Source organism: Schistocerca americana, chromosome 4 (genome assembly GCF_021461395.2).
Source record: "Schistocerca americana isolate TAMUIC-IGC-003095 chromosome 4, iqSchAmer2.1, whole genome shotgun sequence".
NCBI lineage: Eukaryota > Metazoa > Arthropoda > Insecta > Orthoptera > Acrididae > Schistocerca > Schistocerca americana.
Window position 1 is genome coordinate 794,411,373 of NC_060122.1, and position 16,712 is coordinate 794,428,084.

The 16,712-nt window shown below is 41.6% G+C and overlaps 1 protein-coding gene across 1 annotated transcript in view; it reads left to right on the top strand.

The window, feature by feature from the left end:
• LOC124613089 overlaps nt 1-16,712 on the top strand; it is a gene marked incomplete at its 5' end in the record, with an annotated part of 146,726 nt that overhangs the window by 65,666 nt on the left and 64,348 nt on the right. The window contains 2 exons of the mRNA XM_047141677.1: nt 2,878-3,267; nt 8,410-8,643. Coding sequence (XP_046997633.1) covers nt 2,878-3,267; nt 8,410-8,643 — 624 coding nt within the window. The remainder of the gene's footprint in view (nt 1-2,877; nt 3,268-8,409; nt 8,644-16,712) is intronic.

Sequence of the window (16,712 nt, forward strand, 5' to 3'; positions counted from 1 at the left end):
AATCGAGGCGAAGTGTCGTGACTGTTATGTTAGACTGTGTCCATATCTTATCCAGCTTAATGTCTTCATCTTTTCTTTTAAAATTATCGCAATGCTCGGCAATCTCAATCGCCTCTCTGTACATAATAATGCGCATAATAATGCGACGTCTTTGCTAAGACGGTCGTCTCACTAAACTTTATTTCACGATCACCTTCCTGAAACACATGTTCCGCTACAGCCGATTTATCAATATGTCCGAGGCGGCAGTTCCTTTTATGTTCTACCAGACGGGTGTTGACGCTTCTTTTGTTGTGCCTATATAGACCTTTCCACAACTGCGTGGAATTTTGTAGACACCTAATGTAGCTAGAGGATGTCGTTTATCCTTTGCGGATCTTAAACATTCTCTTATTTTCGTGGTGGGTCTGAAAACAGTTTCCACATCGCACTTACTTAAAATTTTTCCAATACGATCAGTGACCCTACTGATAAATGATGAGAACACTTTTCCCTTCGGTTAGTGTCGATCCTCGTCCATTCTGGATGGCTTATGTATACGGCGCTCACTCGCGCGCTCGTTGCAGTTCGCCAATAGTCCTCGGAGGACGCCTTCCGCAATCGAAGGCGAAACGTCAGGGGAGAGTTTTATGTACGGACCACGGCATCTGAGCCCGGAAATGTTAAGTGATCACAACACCTGCTTTCACTTCATTCTTGATGGAGAACTGTTTACAGATATTATCTAAATGGAAATTTACATGAATGAGAACAGTGTTTATATCAAACTCGAGCTTCTTCTGGCATATCAGATGTTCAAGTAACTTACATTAGCACAGTAAGGTAATATCCTCAACAATTTCTAATATTTCTACTGGTGAACACCCCATCATTTTCAAACAAAAAATGAAATGAGAGATCACTGAGCATGGCAAAACCCTGTGTCAGTGGGGCTGTGCCAACATGGGGTGCAAAAAGGATAAGAGAATGGATGCACAAAATTATGGACCAATACCCTCACCATCAGCTAGCTGCAGAATTTTTGATAATATTCTAAGTTCGAATATAATAAATTTCCTTGTCACAGAAATCCTGCTGCCCACAAATCAGCAAGGAATTAGAAAGTAATGTTCATGCAAAATCCAGCTTGTTCTTTTCCTGCACAATGTACTGTGGACCTCAGAATAAGGACAACAAGCTTATTCCCCACTTCTAAACTTCTGGAAAGCATTGACACTGTGCCCCACAGCAGGCTGTTAATAAAGGTATGAACATATGGAATAGATTCGCACATATGTGAGTGGCTCAAAGACTTTTTAAGCAATAGAACCCAAGCCAGTACGTTGTCGTCGGCGGTGAGTGTTCACCAGAAACAAGGGCACTGCCAGGAATACCGCAGCTAAGTGCGATAGGATTGCTCTTACTCTCCATGTACATAAATTATCTGGAAGATAACTTAAGCAGCAATTTGTGACTTATCACTGATGTCACTGTAAGGTACCAGAGTGTGTTGTCATTTTGTGATTGAAGGAAGATACAAGATGACTTTAACAGACTATTTATTTGGTATGATGAATGACAGCTTGCTTTAAATGTACGAAAATGTAAGTTAATGCAGATGAGTAGGAAAAACAATCATGTAATGTTCAGATACAGAACTAGGGGTGCGCTGCTTGGCACAGTCATGTCGATTAAATATCTGGGCCTAGTGTGCAAAGCAATACGAAACAGAATGAGCGCATAAGGTCAGTAGTAGGGAAGGCGAATGGTTAGCTTTCGTTTATTGCAAGACTTCTAAGAAAATGTGGCTCATTTATAATGGAGACTACATACAGAATACTGGTATGACACATTCTTGGGTACTGCTCGAGTGTTTGGGACATAAGATTAAATGAAGATATTGAAGCTGTTCAGAGGCATGCTGCTAGATTCGTTACCAGTAGGTTCAGTCCACATGTATCACAGAGATGTTCTGTGACTTCAAATGGGAATTTCTGTGGGGAAGACAATGACTTTCTTTTTGTAAAACATTATTGAGAAATTTAGGTAATCAGCATTTCTAGCTGATTGCAAATACATTTCTTCTGCCACCATTGTATGTTTCTCATAAGGACCATGAAGACAAGGTATGAATGCATGGTTTCGCGGCGATATGAATTAATAAAATTTTCTCGGGCTTCCAGCCGCATCAGGTGGTTAAAATCCCACGAGCTTTCGACCGAGGTCTCCCTGGTCATTGTCAAGTGGTAAGACTGCTACGTCGTTATATAGCCGCACTACTGGTTGTGACATCACTGGTGCTCTCTTCCTCACCATATACGGTCATGTTTTCATTCCGTGGCCGTCGCGCCCATTTTAACATCGCGATAGCCAGGTCCCAGGCTGTGCTGAGCTGCAAACCTCCGTCCTTGTTGATGGTGTTTTCAGAGGTTTTTATTTCAATAGCTTCTTTTATGACACTATTCCAAAATCCCTTTGTCTTCATAACGACAGATGTTTCGTCGAATAGAATTCGGTGTCCATTTTCTAAGACATGTTCTGCCACGGCTGATTTTTCTGGATAGCGTAGGTGTAAGCACCTCACATGTTCCGTCTGGCGTTGCTCCACCGTGCGTACTGTTTGGCCGACATAGTAACAGCCACACTGACATGGTATCATTTACACTCCAGGCATACAGTATATTTAAGACACTTAGTGAAGAAAAGTGCCATTGTGCACAATGAAAGAAAAATGTATAAATTACGTGGCTGAACCTAACCACAGTGTCTCCAGCTGACAGTCCCACTCTATTTTTTTTTGTTGTAACTGGGACGTGCCTGTGCATTGCCCTCATTGTCGTTACTCCTCACATCACTACAGTCATGCTTTGTTAATGTGATGATGTATTGTGGGACCAGGTGCTTCTGGAGGAGCGCATCCAGAGGCTGTCGCGGCCCGTGGCACCGCCGCCACCGCAGGCGCCACGCAGTAAGTCGGGCGACTCCGGCATCTCGGGCGACGCGAGCCCCGGCCGCGAGGACTCGCTGCTGCCCGCCCCGCCGCCACCCCCACCGCCACCCGCCACCGCCGCCTCCCCTGCCCCTGCACCACAGGCGTGGACACCGCAACAGGACCTGGGTGACGAGTCCAGCTCGGACGGCGAGGGCCGGCCGACACTGCCGCTGGCGATGCCGCAGGCCCGCTTCTCGCCGCGTGCGCACCATGTCTTCTCGCTGTCACTACCGCGTGACGACCGCCTCTGCCTCGCACTCTATGCGCCAGATGATGACAGCTTCCTAGCCTCTAAGGTCAGTCACCTCACTGTGTCTCGGGTCCTGCCATCGTAGTTTGTAGACAGCTGACGGCTATCTTTCTTTGCTCTGCTGAAAAAGTAATTGTGGCACTGGGAACAATAAGACAGCCCACATATCTCTTTTTATTTTGTGTTTATGTGCAATGGGTTGTGCACTGAACATTTTGCTAGAACATCAAAATGAAACCAAAGGCAAACAATGGAAACATCCAGGAAAAGAAATATACATGCAAGTGATCAATAGTCTTGATAAACATCAAAACAACCTGTGGAAAATAATACAAGTGGCAGCTATAAGATTTTCATTATAATCATGAAAAAATCAAGCTGTGACAATGAAATTTAGTAATAGCATAAGTCCTTCTATATGTATTCATTGTTCAATGTGGAATATTTTCCCCAATGGCAGGTTGTTCTACCACCTTCAGACTTAGCTAAAGGGCTAGAAAAGTCAGTGTGCATTATTTGCTTTTTAACTGTTGTATTAGAAATTGACAAATCAGTATGTGAGGTATGGTCGGCAGCAAACTTTCACAGGCTTCTTCTTTTAAGATTGCTCCTGAAGCTTCAAGCTTGTGCTGCCATATTGGGCTTGCAGCAGCTCATTTTGTGATTTAACTCTAAAAGAGTAGTTGGCAATCGCTTATTTATTGGCATACTTTAATCATGTTACTGCTGATAATCCTTGCTCCTCTCCCCAACTGTTCTAATAGCCTGCCCAACATACACAGTTACAAATAGTAGAAGATTGCCAACACAATCTCACATTGTCCAGGGAACACCTCCATTCATAGATATCCACAAGCTGATCACTGAGTTGACTTTTTTTATAACCACAATCATATGTACATATGTGTACATTTAACCAGAATATTGCATCTTCTTTTCCTCAAATTAAACTGATGAGGCAAAACATTATGAAAATCTTGAATAAATGCTCCACAGAGTTCTTGCTATGTCAGATTTGCATGCAGTAACTAGCTTTCGACAACTTCCTTCGTCGTGATCGTCAGGAGTATAGTCGCTGGCTGTGATAGGTGCAAATTTTGATCTCAGTGGTTACTCTGATGACAAAATTCAAGTAGGTAGATGCATAGGGTAATATTTCTGCTTCATCAAACATAATTGTATCTTTGTTTATGAGGCTGTGTTTGGCAATAGCAGATTTGTCAAAAATCACGACATTTAATGTAGCGTTGATGCTCTGTACAGCATTAAAAATCATTTGCATTCATTGGTCAGTTTAACTGCTATCACATTCACAAGCAATTTTATAAATTCCAGGGACACTGAGACCAAGATTGTCTGTTACTTCCCATGACTATGCCTATTTTATTTGTTGCAAACACTCAAGAAAGGAAATAGTGCTACAGGTTGATCATCAAAAGCTTGAGACTGAATAAAAATCTGACAAGGCAAGAACTCTCTGAAGCATTTATTCAAGAAATGAGCATTGAGAAACTATGCTGTCATATTATGGGCATCTGTTTGGTAGAGTGCTGGTCCACCTTTGGGATGTAACACAGCAGCAATCCTGTACTGCAAGGATTTGACGAGTTTCTGGTAGGTTTCCAGAGGCACATCACCAGGTTCCATACACAGCTCACGCAATTCCCATAAGTTACGGGCAGGTGGTTTGTGGGCACAGGACTGGTGTTCAAACGCATCCTAGATGTCACAATCTTAAACATGGCTGTGAAACATGACCTGTGTAATACAAATCAAGGTTTATTATACCTTGACAATGGTTTCAATATTTGTAAAAATATCTTCCTCAGAAGTATTGGTCCTAAAAACATATACACCAGTTACACATTCCAAATGTGTTCCATTAGGCTCAGGTCAGGCAATGTAAGTCCACTATCCCAGTCCTCAAATCACAGTAGTATGAATCTGGACTTTGACAAACACAGTTATTCTGGTGGAAGATGTCATTGTCTTCAGGGAAGATATCAAACATGAAGGGATGCAGGAGGTCCACAATAATGTTTACACAGTTGACAGCTGTTATGGTGCCCTCAGATACTACTACAGAATCAGTGAATCACAATAGGTCCCCAAATAGGCTACGTCCACAGTGTGGTGCACATTTCGAGCAACTGTTTTGCCTGGACGACAGCTTATTTGGATGTGATCTTCAACCTGGTATAACAACAAATACGATATATGACTGGGCAACACACATTCATTGCTCCAAAATCTAATCACGATGCTCCCGTGCTCACTACAGTCAAAACAGATGATGTCATATGGGCCAACAGAGGAATATGTAGTGGTCATCTGCTGCGAAGCCCCATTTTTAACTATGAGTGTAGAACGGAGTGCTCTGAACCACTTGTGCCAATGCAAGCATTGCACTCTGTACTCAGATCTGTCACAGACAGCTGCCTGTCCAGCCGTACAGAGAGGACAAGGCTCCAACCTAAATGCTGTATGATGGGGTGCTGGTGTCACACAGCCTTGTCTCCTACTCATTGTTCCACCAGGCTCCATCCACTTTCCACAGATACTCATGACAGTAGTGTGTGAACAACCAACCAGCATCACTGTTTCTGAGGTGGTCATTCCCAGGCACCAGGCAGACAATGTGCAATTTGTGAAAGTTGCTGATGTCTGTGGATTTCCTCATTTGTGGCCTGTATCATTGGTAAAATGATTCCTTATTATGTTTGCTCCACTTACATATTTTTCTTACCATGTCAGGTGCCTGCAGTGCCACCAGGCAGCATTCAGTCTTAACATATTGTCTGCCAGTGTAAGTCAGACATGCTTGCTTTTGTTTTAATGTTTGAACTCAACCACTGTGCCACCAGAAACATCTGAATTACATTCAGACCAGTCATAACGAGTGAACTAACCATAGTTCAAATGTTTCTAATCCAACAACATGACCATAGATATTCTTTTGTGTCCCACCTGGAAGACGGCGCATGGGTCTGCTCCTGTGATCTGCAAAATAGGCCGAATGAAGGAAGCAAGTAGGAGCAGGAGAGGTAAAGCACTTTGGGTACTGCGTGTAAATTCAAAGATGTTTACTATAGGCAAAAATAAGTTAGTAAATGGTTACATAACTTTGCGATGATGAGCACGAAGGTGCAAAGCCGTATTAGCGTTGTAAGTAGTACAAAGTCTCAATAGCAAGCCAACACACTCTGAAGTTGAAGCGACGTATCCAGGCTGTCTGTGTTTGATGAAATGGGGAGAAAGCAGAGCGGTGCTCGTTGAGCTCCACAGTATTGGCGTAGTTTGTCTGTTTTCGTAGTGCCAACCTACAAGCGTGCACCTATGCTGTGGCATCGGAACTATCGACACCACAAATATGAAACCAACTGTCAGCACTAATTAAGCATTCTGTTGGCATCGAAGCTGTGTAGGGTACATGAAACTATTTTTAGGCATATTGTTAAAGAAATTGAACGTACTTGTGAATGTATGAAGAAGTCTGGTATTCCAAAAAGAGCCACATATCTTACAAAATGACAACAATGGAAAGATCACAAAAATTAGACGTCATATGAAGGATTATAGGCAGTTGTTCCTCTAGCTCATCATTTGTGAATGGAACAGGAAAGGTAGAACATTATGGTGATACCTGAAGGCGGTTTGTGATGTATGTAAGTAGATGGTACATAATGTGCTACCCACAAAGAAAAATGCATTCTCCGTTAATATAGTCTTCCAAAATTATGTGATTTCTCTATCTGATAGTGCAATGTATACTGATATTCTTCCACTACTCTCCATACTGCAGCAACACCCTCTTCATTGATTAATGAAGGAGGTCGACATAGGTAAGTGGTGGTCTGGAGTTACCCTGTGAAAATCAGTGACCATATGAGATCTTTCATTGAAGCAATGATCCATTATGAGCTTTTCAAAAAAATTGTATCTTAAAACTCATCTCCCTCTATTGATTCTTTAAGTTGAGACTTTTCTTACCTATTAATGGGTGGATGATCGTTTTCTTTTTTGTTTGGATGATATTCTTCCATATGTACTGTACATCTATTCCCAAATTATTGTGCCTGAAGATGAGTTCTTAAGACTTCGATATCAATACCAGTTAATCTGAATAACAATAATGACAGGGGTTTGCAAATAATAGTATTTGTTTTCAGCTGAGAAAGCATTAGCTACTGATGTACCACATGTTCTATTAGTAATGAAGCCACAATATTGTAATGAATTGCATGTTCTCATGGATAGTATTAATGTTTCCAAAAAAATCATCTGGGGCCTCCTTACTTGACACTATACCAAACTGGTCACCTGAGTCTCTGTAGAAATTCTTGGGTTTCGGGTGTGGAACCTCGTAATAGCAAATTCCTGAAAATACTCCATTAAACTTCGGGTAGACTTAGTGATAGGGGAGAACCCCATATTCACATTGTCCACTGACCCAAAACATCTGCTGCACTGAAGGTAAGTGGTGGTGAGAGCTTGATGGTACACTTTCACCATCTATGGCTCTAAATTATGCACCAGTAATACCAATCAACCTTTCAGAGACACTAAGATGAGTATTGACAGTAAATCAAAGTTCACAAGTAGATCAACCTTTCTGCATAAGATGTTCATCATTCTTTGTCTTCCATGCCTGCTAGTATCTGTCTGCATTTACACATTTCTCTTTAAGGGGTCACTTTGTGATAATGGAATGTATGGTCGATTTACTACATAACATAGGAAAATTCTCTTCCTGGAGAGCCCTTCAGCATTAACATCAAGTTTCAACGTGTGAAAAAGTACTAGGCATATGTGAATATCATCCATTTGAAATCTGAAGGGACATACTAGGTCCTGTTAGGCACCTGATTTTATGCCGGGAAAAACAAATATGGCTGCCTCAGATAATATCTAAATTATTTGACTTTAAAATGCAACATGTCATAGGCATTCATCAGGCTAGAGAGAACGAATTAGAATTTTCAGAGCTCCTGGAGAGGACAGATGTCCAACATGAAGCATCATTGTTTAAAAATCTTCTTATCGATTCTACGCATTCATTCGTTTGCCTCAACCAGGTCTCCTAATATTACTGTTGTGGACAGTATAAGACAGCAGAGGTGGTTGGTGGTCTGCTGCACAGGCTGCTGGGAAGTCAGGTACTGTACAACATTTTGTGGTATGCCCACAGGCCCAGGAGCAGACACCGTCCCAGGTGCCAGCATTCAACAGCCTGCAGAAGCTGCGGCGGTCGGTTTCCGGGGCACTGGGCGCGGCGCTCGGCTCACTGGGTCGTGACCTCGGTGCCAGCGATGACGAGGACGAGCTGGACCGTGGGCCGTGTCACGGCCAGAGGCCACCACTGGACGAGAACTGGCTGCTCAGCCGCAGCGTGCCGACCTCACTCAATGTGCACTCTGCCACGGTCAGCATGCCATCTCTCCCCACATGTTCTCTAGAATATTTTTGGCAAGGCAGTGAAAGACTAACCCTTAAGTAAAAAAAAATCCCATATTTTTCCATGTAGTACTGTTTTAAGTAAATGTACTAACTTCACTGAGTAAGGTATTGGCCTCTCCCTTAAAAGAGCACACTGGTCACTTTGGAGTTCTGCAGACAGTGCAGAACTGGTGACTCATGTGGCCTTCCATCACTGACATAAGTCATGGCATTGAAATGGTTAAGTACAGGTCATTCACATTCTCGAGAAGAATTGTAGGATTGATATACATAATTATAGACCTACATAGCTGATATTGATCTGTTGTGGAATTATGCTCATATGTTATGATATTTTTGGAGAACAAATATGTCCCCAGTAAATATATCCTCAATGTGGATTCCGCAAGCATAGAGCTAGTGAAACTCAGCTCACTCTATTTGTCATGCAATTCAGAGCACTGTACACATTGATAGCCAGGATGGTGCCTTCAGCAAGACATTTGCTAGAGGTCTGAATTGTCATTCATTGAAAGAAAAAGAGCTTACTGAATATTGGATCAAATTTTTGACTGCAATCAAAATTTGTTTGCAGGTACAACTTGACACATTGCTCTTAATGGAAAAAAATTGACAAAGGTAATTTCATGAGTATCCCAAGGATGTGTCACAGACAGTTACTGTTCACAGTGTGTGTAAGTGATCCAATGGATAACATCAGAAGCTCTGTGAGGCTGTTTGCGATGATGCATTTGTCTGTAAGAACATAGCAATGCCAGAAGACAGCGGCAAATTGCAGCAAGACCTGCAGAGGGTCAGTGATTAGTGCGAGGATTGGCTGTTGATTCTGAACATAAATAAATGTAATGTTTTGCATATAATAGACTACACAATTACACTATTGGTGACAATACACTGTAAACCATAACTACTGTACAATACCAAGGAGTAACAATGAAGAGCAACATAAAGTGAATGACCAGGCAAAGCAAATAGTAGGGACATTGGCACCTGCAGAAATTTTTTCAAGGTGGAACAAGATTCAAATCTTACCAGTTTTGATACAACTGTTTTGTTGAGTTTAAAAATGTGTCATTCAGCCCGGGAATTAAGTCTGACAAGAAGTACACAAAACTTATTATGCCTCAAAAGACTGATGACTGACAGCTTAGCATTTTTAAGGTAGATTTCTTTGGTACCTAAACAATAAGCATGTAGCAATAGTATATGCAAAGTACATCTTTTTAGGTTACTAACATGAATATGGATGCAACCTTTTTGATTTAATAATCTCAACATACAGTCTCATATGAGCATGATCAAATCCGGCACACCCAAAGAGTCGTGGAATAAAGCTAGAAAATAATCACAAACTGGAGAAACAGGAAATAAACTTTAAAACAGGCTAATCTAATGTTGATGCCATCTGTAACACTTTGCTTATCAAACATCACTTCTGGTCACATCAATGAGTTTATTGCATTACTTTTGTGATTTCTATTTTTATTGTTGATTAGCATAATTGAAGCTGAACAAATTAGATTTTAAAAGCAACATTTTTTGGGATTAGTAAGATAAACTGTGGCCTGTGGCTAATACAAGACTAGATGAATTTGCGAAATCTTCCAAAACCATTATCAAATTGGCCAGTAGAATCAACTTTTAGCAGCCTCGGAGTGCACCAAGATAATCCTCACCTCTGTTTTCCATATTCTTGTGCAGCATGCCAACTGGAATGCAGAATTTGTAGCTCAGTGACTGCATTTGTCATTGCAGACTTACAGAAGATCCCAGTCCTCGAGACTACATTTTTTCTGACTTTAAATTTTTCACATTTTTCCCTCCCTTCTAGTGCAAAAAATTGCAGTTTTCTTTTCGGAGTGATGTGTTAGGGAATAATGAACTATAGATTCACATACTTACTGTATGTGTGGCTGTGTTCTTCCAAGTGGACTTCAGTAGCTCAGACATGTAAAACTGAATGAGACTGCAAGCAGTCACAAGTTTTCTTGTCCACAGAAAAGTTGTAAACTGCAGTTGTGATTCCACTGCACATCAGTGAGAGTTTTTTATCCTTATGGGGATTGGGGATGGAAGCTTGTCAGTTATATTGCTGCCATGTTTATCACCACCGGCGACAGAATCCATGTGCGAGGGTGTTTGACCAGCTCCTTTCTGCACCTTGGTAAAGGCTGAATAAGGACTCAACATAAAAAGAGTGAAGACATTATTTTGCACAGTCCTTTAAAGACTCGTATCCATACTGACTGCCAATTAGCACCAAGACTGCAGCACCATTAAGGAATAGACATAAATTACTGTTCGTGACAACCAACGAAATCAAGGACACACTGTGGTTTGTGACAATTGCAAATGCCCAAAAGGAGTGGTCTCAAAATCAGAGACTATGTAGAACAGTGGAGACGTAATAAGTGATTATTATTGTGCAGAGATGGCATGCACATAGGCCCAGCAGTGCTCTCTCCTGTCTGACCATACAGCTCAGTTTTATGCTACACTCAGCTGGTGCAGAGCAGTCAAACAGAGTGGAATTGCACAAGCAGGTGCCAGTATGCTTTGTTGAAATCAAAAGGTGCAATCTACAGGGTAAATTTAAGGCCCAAGCAACACAAGCCAACACTTGGGGCACCAAGCTTAAAAGGGTGTCAAATTGAGAGGGGCACCATAGGTGCCATGTAGAGAGTGGTGCCATAGGTACCACAACTGTTAAGACATCTATACAGGACATACCACAATTAGTAATGAATGTGTGGGGCACTAAGCTGAGAGGGGTTCCAGTTTTGTCCAAGAGCAAGATTTGTATACAATGCATGTCACAACCGGTAGCAAAAATGACCTGGATGAAAGTATATGATGAAAATAGGTAAGGGGAGGGGGTGCCAGATGATAAAATCACTTGTGTGTAAAAGTGTTCTCAAATGTGAGTATGAACACAGCAGGATTCATTGTAAAGGGCACACTGTTAGAACAGTGTTGCATGTGCAGAACCAGTGCACAGAAGAGGGTCATACATAATGACAAGTGGGCAATGCATCACACAGAGTGACCAAAGTGCAGAATGACCGCCATATTGCTTTTGTGGCTGTAATTGACAGAACAACTTTGTCAACATAGTTGGCTCAACTCTGAAGTGCTGCAACAGGTGTTTGAACATGTCTGCGTCAACAGTTCAAAGTTGCTTGCTGAGGGCTGGGTTGGTGGCACACATTCCACTTCTTCGGCTTCCACTGACCAGAAACTGCCAACACCTCAAACTGAAATGGACACGTGAATGTTGTCACTGGTGTGCCGAGTGACCAAATTAAGTGTTTTTGAATGAGTCCCGCTTCAGCTTCTCCTGTAGCAATGGCTGTGTATTGTTAGATACTACTGTGGTGTACGCAATCAGGCAGACTGCTTTGTTGAGCAGCATAGTGGACAAACACCAGTTGTGACAGTCTGGGGCACCATTGGCTACAACGTGTGATCTCATGTCCTGCCTACTGGTGGGAATCTGAATAGCAACTGTCTCATCAGGAAGGTTTTAGAGCCCGACACATTGCCACTGTTGCAGGCAGTTCCAAGGGCTATATTTCATCAGAACAATACCTGGATAGGTGAAGGACGTCCAAGCCTTCAGTGAAGAAAGAATGGTACTACTGTACGTGTGGTCCTAATGTTCACTTTACATTTCACCCATCAAACATGTATGGGATACGATCAGTCAGCAACTTGTTTGTTCTGATCCTCCAGCAACCATTGTCAATGTTTTTTGGATGTGCCTGCAAACCGCGTGGAAGTGTGTTCTCTAGTAGCATATCCAGGTGCTAACACTGAGCCATGATGTCCAGAGGCTCTGACTGCAGCATGTGGCAGCTTCACACCATACTGAATTACAACAGTCAAAGTGCATGTACAGTTTTGTAATTATAAACATTTTTGTGTCTCATGTCTCTAATCTGCAGAATAAACTTAATTTTAATCACTTGTCTACCTCTTAGTGGTGCAGTTCTCATGATATGTAGTGTATATAGTGATTGCTTAAGTTGCAGTATTTCTTGTTGCAGTCGGCAGTGTTAAAGCTACAGTTTGGTGGAGTGGAAGACAGTGACTGCTAGAAATTTGAGAAAATTCAGTAATGAACAAAGAGCCTGTAGCCAGATTCCAGGAGTGAGCATGTGCCTGCTCTGTGTCCCAACAACATGCCAAATGGACCACTCAGGATTGGCATCAAGTTCTCTTCACCGCTGAGTGTCGCATATGCCTTCAACCTGACAATTGTCGGAGACGTGTTTGGAGGCAACCCAGTCAGGCTGAACACCTTAAACACACTGTCCAGCGAGTGCAGCAAGGTGGAGGTTCCCTACTGTTTTGGAGTGGCATGATTTGGGTCCGATGTGTGCTGCTGGTGGTCATGGAAAGCGCTGTAACAGCTGTACAATACGTGAATTCCATCCTCCGACCAGTAGTGCAACCATTTTGGCAGCATATTGGTGATGCATTCATCTTCGTGGATGACAGTTCGAGCCCACATCGTGCACATCTTGTGAATGACTTCCTTCAGGATAATGACATTACTTGATTAGATTCTCCAGCATGTTCTCCAGACAAGAACCCTATCAAACACGCTTGGGATGGATTGAAAAGGGCTGCTTATGGACAATATGACCCACCAACCACTCTGAGGGATCTGTGCCAAATCGCCGTTGAGGAGCGAGACACTCTGGACCAACAGTGCTTTGATGAACTTGTAGATAGTATGCCATGATGAATACAGACATGCATCAATGCAAGAGGACATGCTACTTGGTATTAGAGGTACCAGTGTGTACAGCAATCTGGATCACCACCTATGAAGGTCTCGCTGTATCGTGGTACAACATGCAATGTGTGGTTTTCATAACCAATAAAAAGGGCGGAAATTATGTTTATGTTGATCTCTACTCCAATTTTCTGTACAAGTTCTGGAACTCTCAGAACCGAGGTGATGCAAAACTTTTTTTGATGTGTGTAAATAGAATGAGCAAGGGGGAAAATGAATGTGTTACCAGAAATATCTCCACCACACACCATAAAGTGGTTTGTGGAATATAGATATGTACATGTGTGTATCGGTTGTACTGAATCAGTACCATAAAATAGGTTGATGTGGAGATGTGATAGAATGACAGAAAAGTATTATCATGTTTGGATGTGCCCGTGACCACCTTGGGAATGAAGCCGGCTGATTTTCTGGCATATTGACACGGGCTGTCCAGTGTGTCTACAAGAAATGGTATAGTACTCACAGCCATGTAGCACAGCATAAGAATGGTTGTTGTAAACAGACCCAGTCTGACAGCAACTGGAGACAAGCATTACGCTTCGATTTCAAACCCAACAGGAATTTCTGTTGTCAGCAAATGCAGGTACACCTCAACTAGTTTCCAAGAATACATTGTGAAGGAAACTGCATGCAGTGGACGTTTGGAGGTGGATACCTCACAAACGGCTACCAATCACAGCAGCACAAAAGCTGCACTTCCACGATGTGCTTAACAACATATAAACTGGACAGTAACGTAATGAAAACTGTAATCCACCCCCCCCCCCCCCCCCCTCCTTCCTACTTGCAGCTATTGTCCACATTAAAGTCTTTTATGATGATTTAAGAGGAGCAAAGATTACAATAAACCTTCTGGTTTATTTAGCTTTTCATGTAGAGTTTGCACCTGTTCTTCTTGTCTAGGGGTCTGATTCTTGAAGCTGAAAAGTCAAATTTTAGGTCTTGGCAGTTGGATTGAGCTAAATAAATTTGAAGATTGTTGTTGCAGAATTTTGTTTTTACGTTAATATATTTGCTCATATTTTAGTATATAATAGGGTCTTTTGATTGTTCACATTAACAAAGTTAAAATTACATTGTTCGCAAAAAATAGAAAAATATGTCCAGTCACACCAGAGGAATGCTTGCGACTCTCACATTGTGTGGAAATAACCATATTGCAAAGGGCTTACAATTTTTCTTGACAAATTTAATGTCCATTAATTTTGATTATTATTTCATAAATGAATCCAGAGAAAAATATAGCAACCAGTACAGGATACCATAATTAATAATAGAAATTTTAAGTGTGCCATTAATTCATGATTTCAAATGTTTCTAAAAAAAAATAATTTTAACTGTACATTCAGAACTAGTACTTATTGATTATAACATTGAAACTAAAGTAGTTTATAAAGTAATTCCTTTTTATAAATTTTAGCTTGAAATATAACACACTGTGCATAAAATTATATGAAAGCTTTCAGGAAGCAACTGAGATAATATTGACCTGTCCAAAATTCTAAAAATAATACTGTTGTCAACAAGTACTGTTGAGGAAAAGTAATTCTAGAGCATTATGTCCCATTACAAGGCGTATGGTCTGGTCTGACAAGTCATGATTTTTCTGGTTTTCAAATGATTTGAGGGGCCGAGTGCTGCAGCAGTGCAATGAGGCATTTGAACTGCAATGTGTGGAGGGTGGAGTTCAGGCTGGAGGTGGTTCTGTGATGTTTTCCATGCTATAGCTTGGACATACTCTTTTCATGTTACCATGATAATGAATCAGGGTGAAACTCTCTGGCATATTAAAATTGTGTGCCAGGCCAGGACTTGACCCTGGAAACTTTGCCACTCTTGAGCTCAGATGTTTAGTTAAATGTTCTCAGTGAATAAGTACTGCCAATTTTTCTACATGATAATATACTATGGAAACTCCCATCTTCCAAGATGACAGCCACATTCACAGGGATGCACACATACATTCCTGGTTCAATGAACACTCAGACACACTGTTACATATCCACTGGCCCACCAATTTATCCTGTTGTAATCCCAAAGAAATGTCTGGGACTACTTACAAGGGAACCTCCCCATCGCACCCCCCTCAGATTTAGTTATAAGTTGGCACAGTGTATAGGCCATGAAAAACGGAACACAGATCAATCGAGAAAATAGGAAGAAGTTGTGTGGAACTATGAAAAAAATAAGCAAAATATACAAACTGAGTAGTCCATGCGCAAGATAGGCAACATCAAAGACAATATGAGCTTAGGAGCGCCGTAGTCCCGTGGTTAGCGTGAGCGGCTGCAGAACGACAGGTCCTTGGTTCAAGTCTTCCCTCGAGTGAAAAGTATAATTTTTTTTCAGACAATTATTATCTGTCTGTCCATTATGTTTCCATCACTTTTTTGGGAGTGATTATCACATCCACAAGAAAACCTAAATCGGGCTAGGTAGAAGGATCTTTTTACCCATTCACCAAGTGTACAAGTTAGGTGGGTCAACAACATATTCCTGTCATGTGACGCACATGCAGTCACCAGTGTCGTATAGAATATATCAGACATGTTTTCCTGTGGAGGAATCGGTTGACCTATGACTTTGCAACAAATGTTTTCAGTTCCCATTGGAGAGGCACGTCCTTTCCTCTACTAATTGCACGGTTTTGCAGTGCGGTCGCAAAACACAGACACTAAACTTATTACAGTGAATAGAGATGTCAATGAACGAACGGACAGATCATAACTTTGGGAAGATAAAAAAAGTAAACTTGTCACTCGAGGGAGGACTTGAACCAAGGACCTCACGTTCCGCAGCCGCTCACGCTAACCACGGGACCCGGTACTCCTTAGCTCACACTGTCCTTGATGTTGCATATCTTGCGCATGGACTACTCAGTTTGTATATTTTGCTTATTTTTTTCATAGTTCCACACAACTTCTTCCTGTTTTCTTGATTGATCTGTGTTCCGTTTTTCAAGGCCTATCCACTATGCCAACTTATAACTAAATCTGAGGGGGGTGCGATGGGGAGGTTCCCTTGTTAGAACAGCTCTGTTTTCGATGGGTACCTATTAAATTCTACATATGACTTAATATCATCTGCAGCGCAGTGATGTTGCCTTTAAAATATTTAAAAGTAAATTTGCATTCAAAGCCAGTCCTTTAAAACTTTGTTTATCAAGCCAGATTTCATCTCACCACAATATGGTACACAGTCTAACTGTTTCACACTTGAAATCTTCTGTA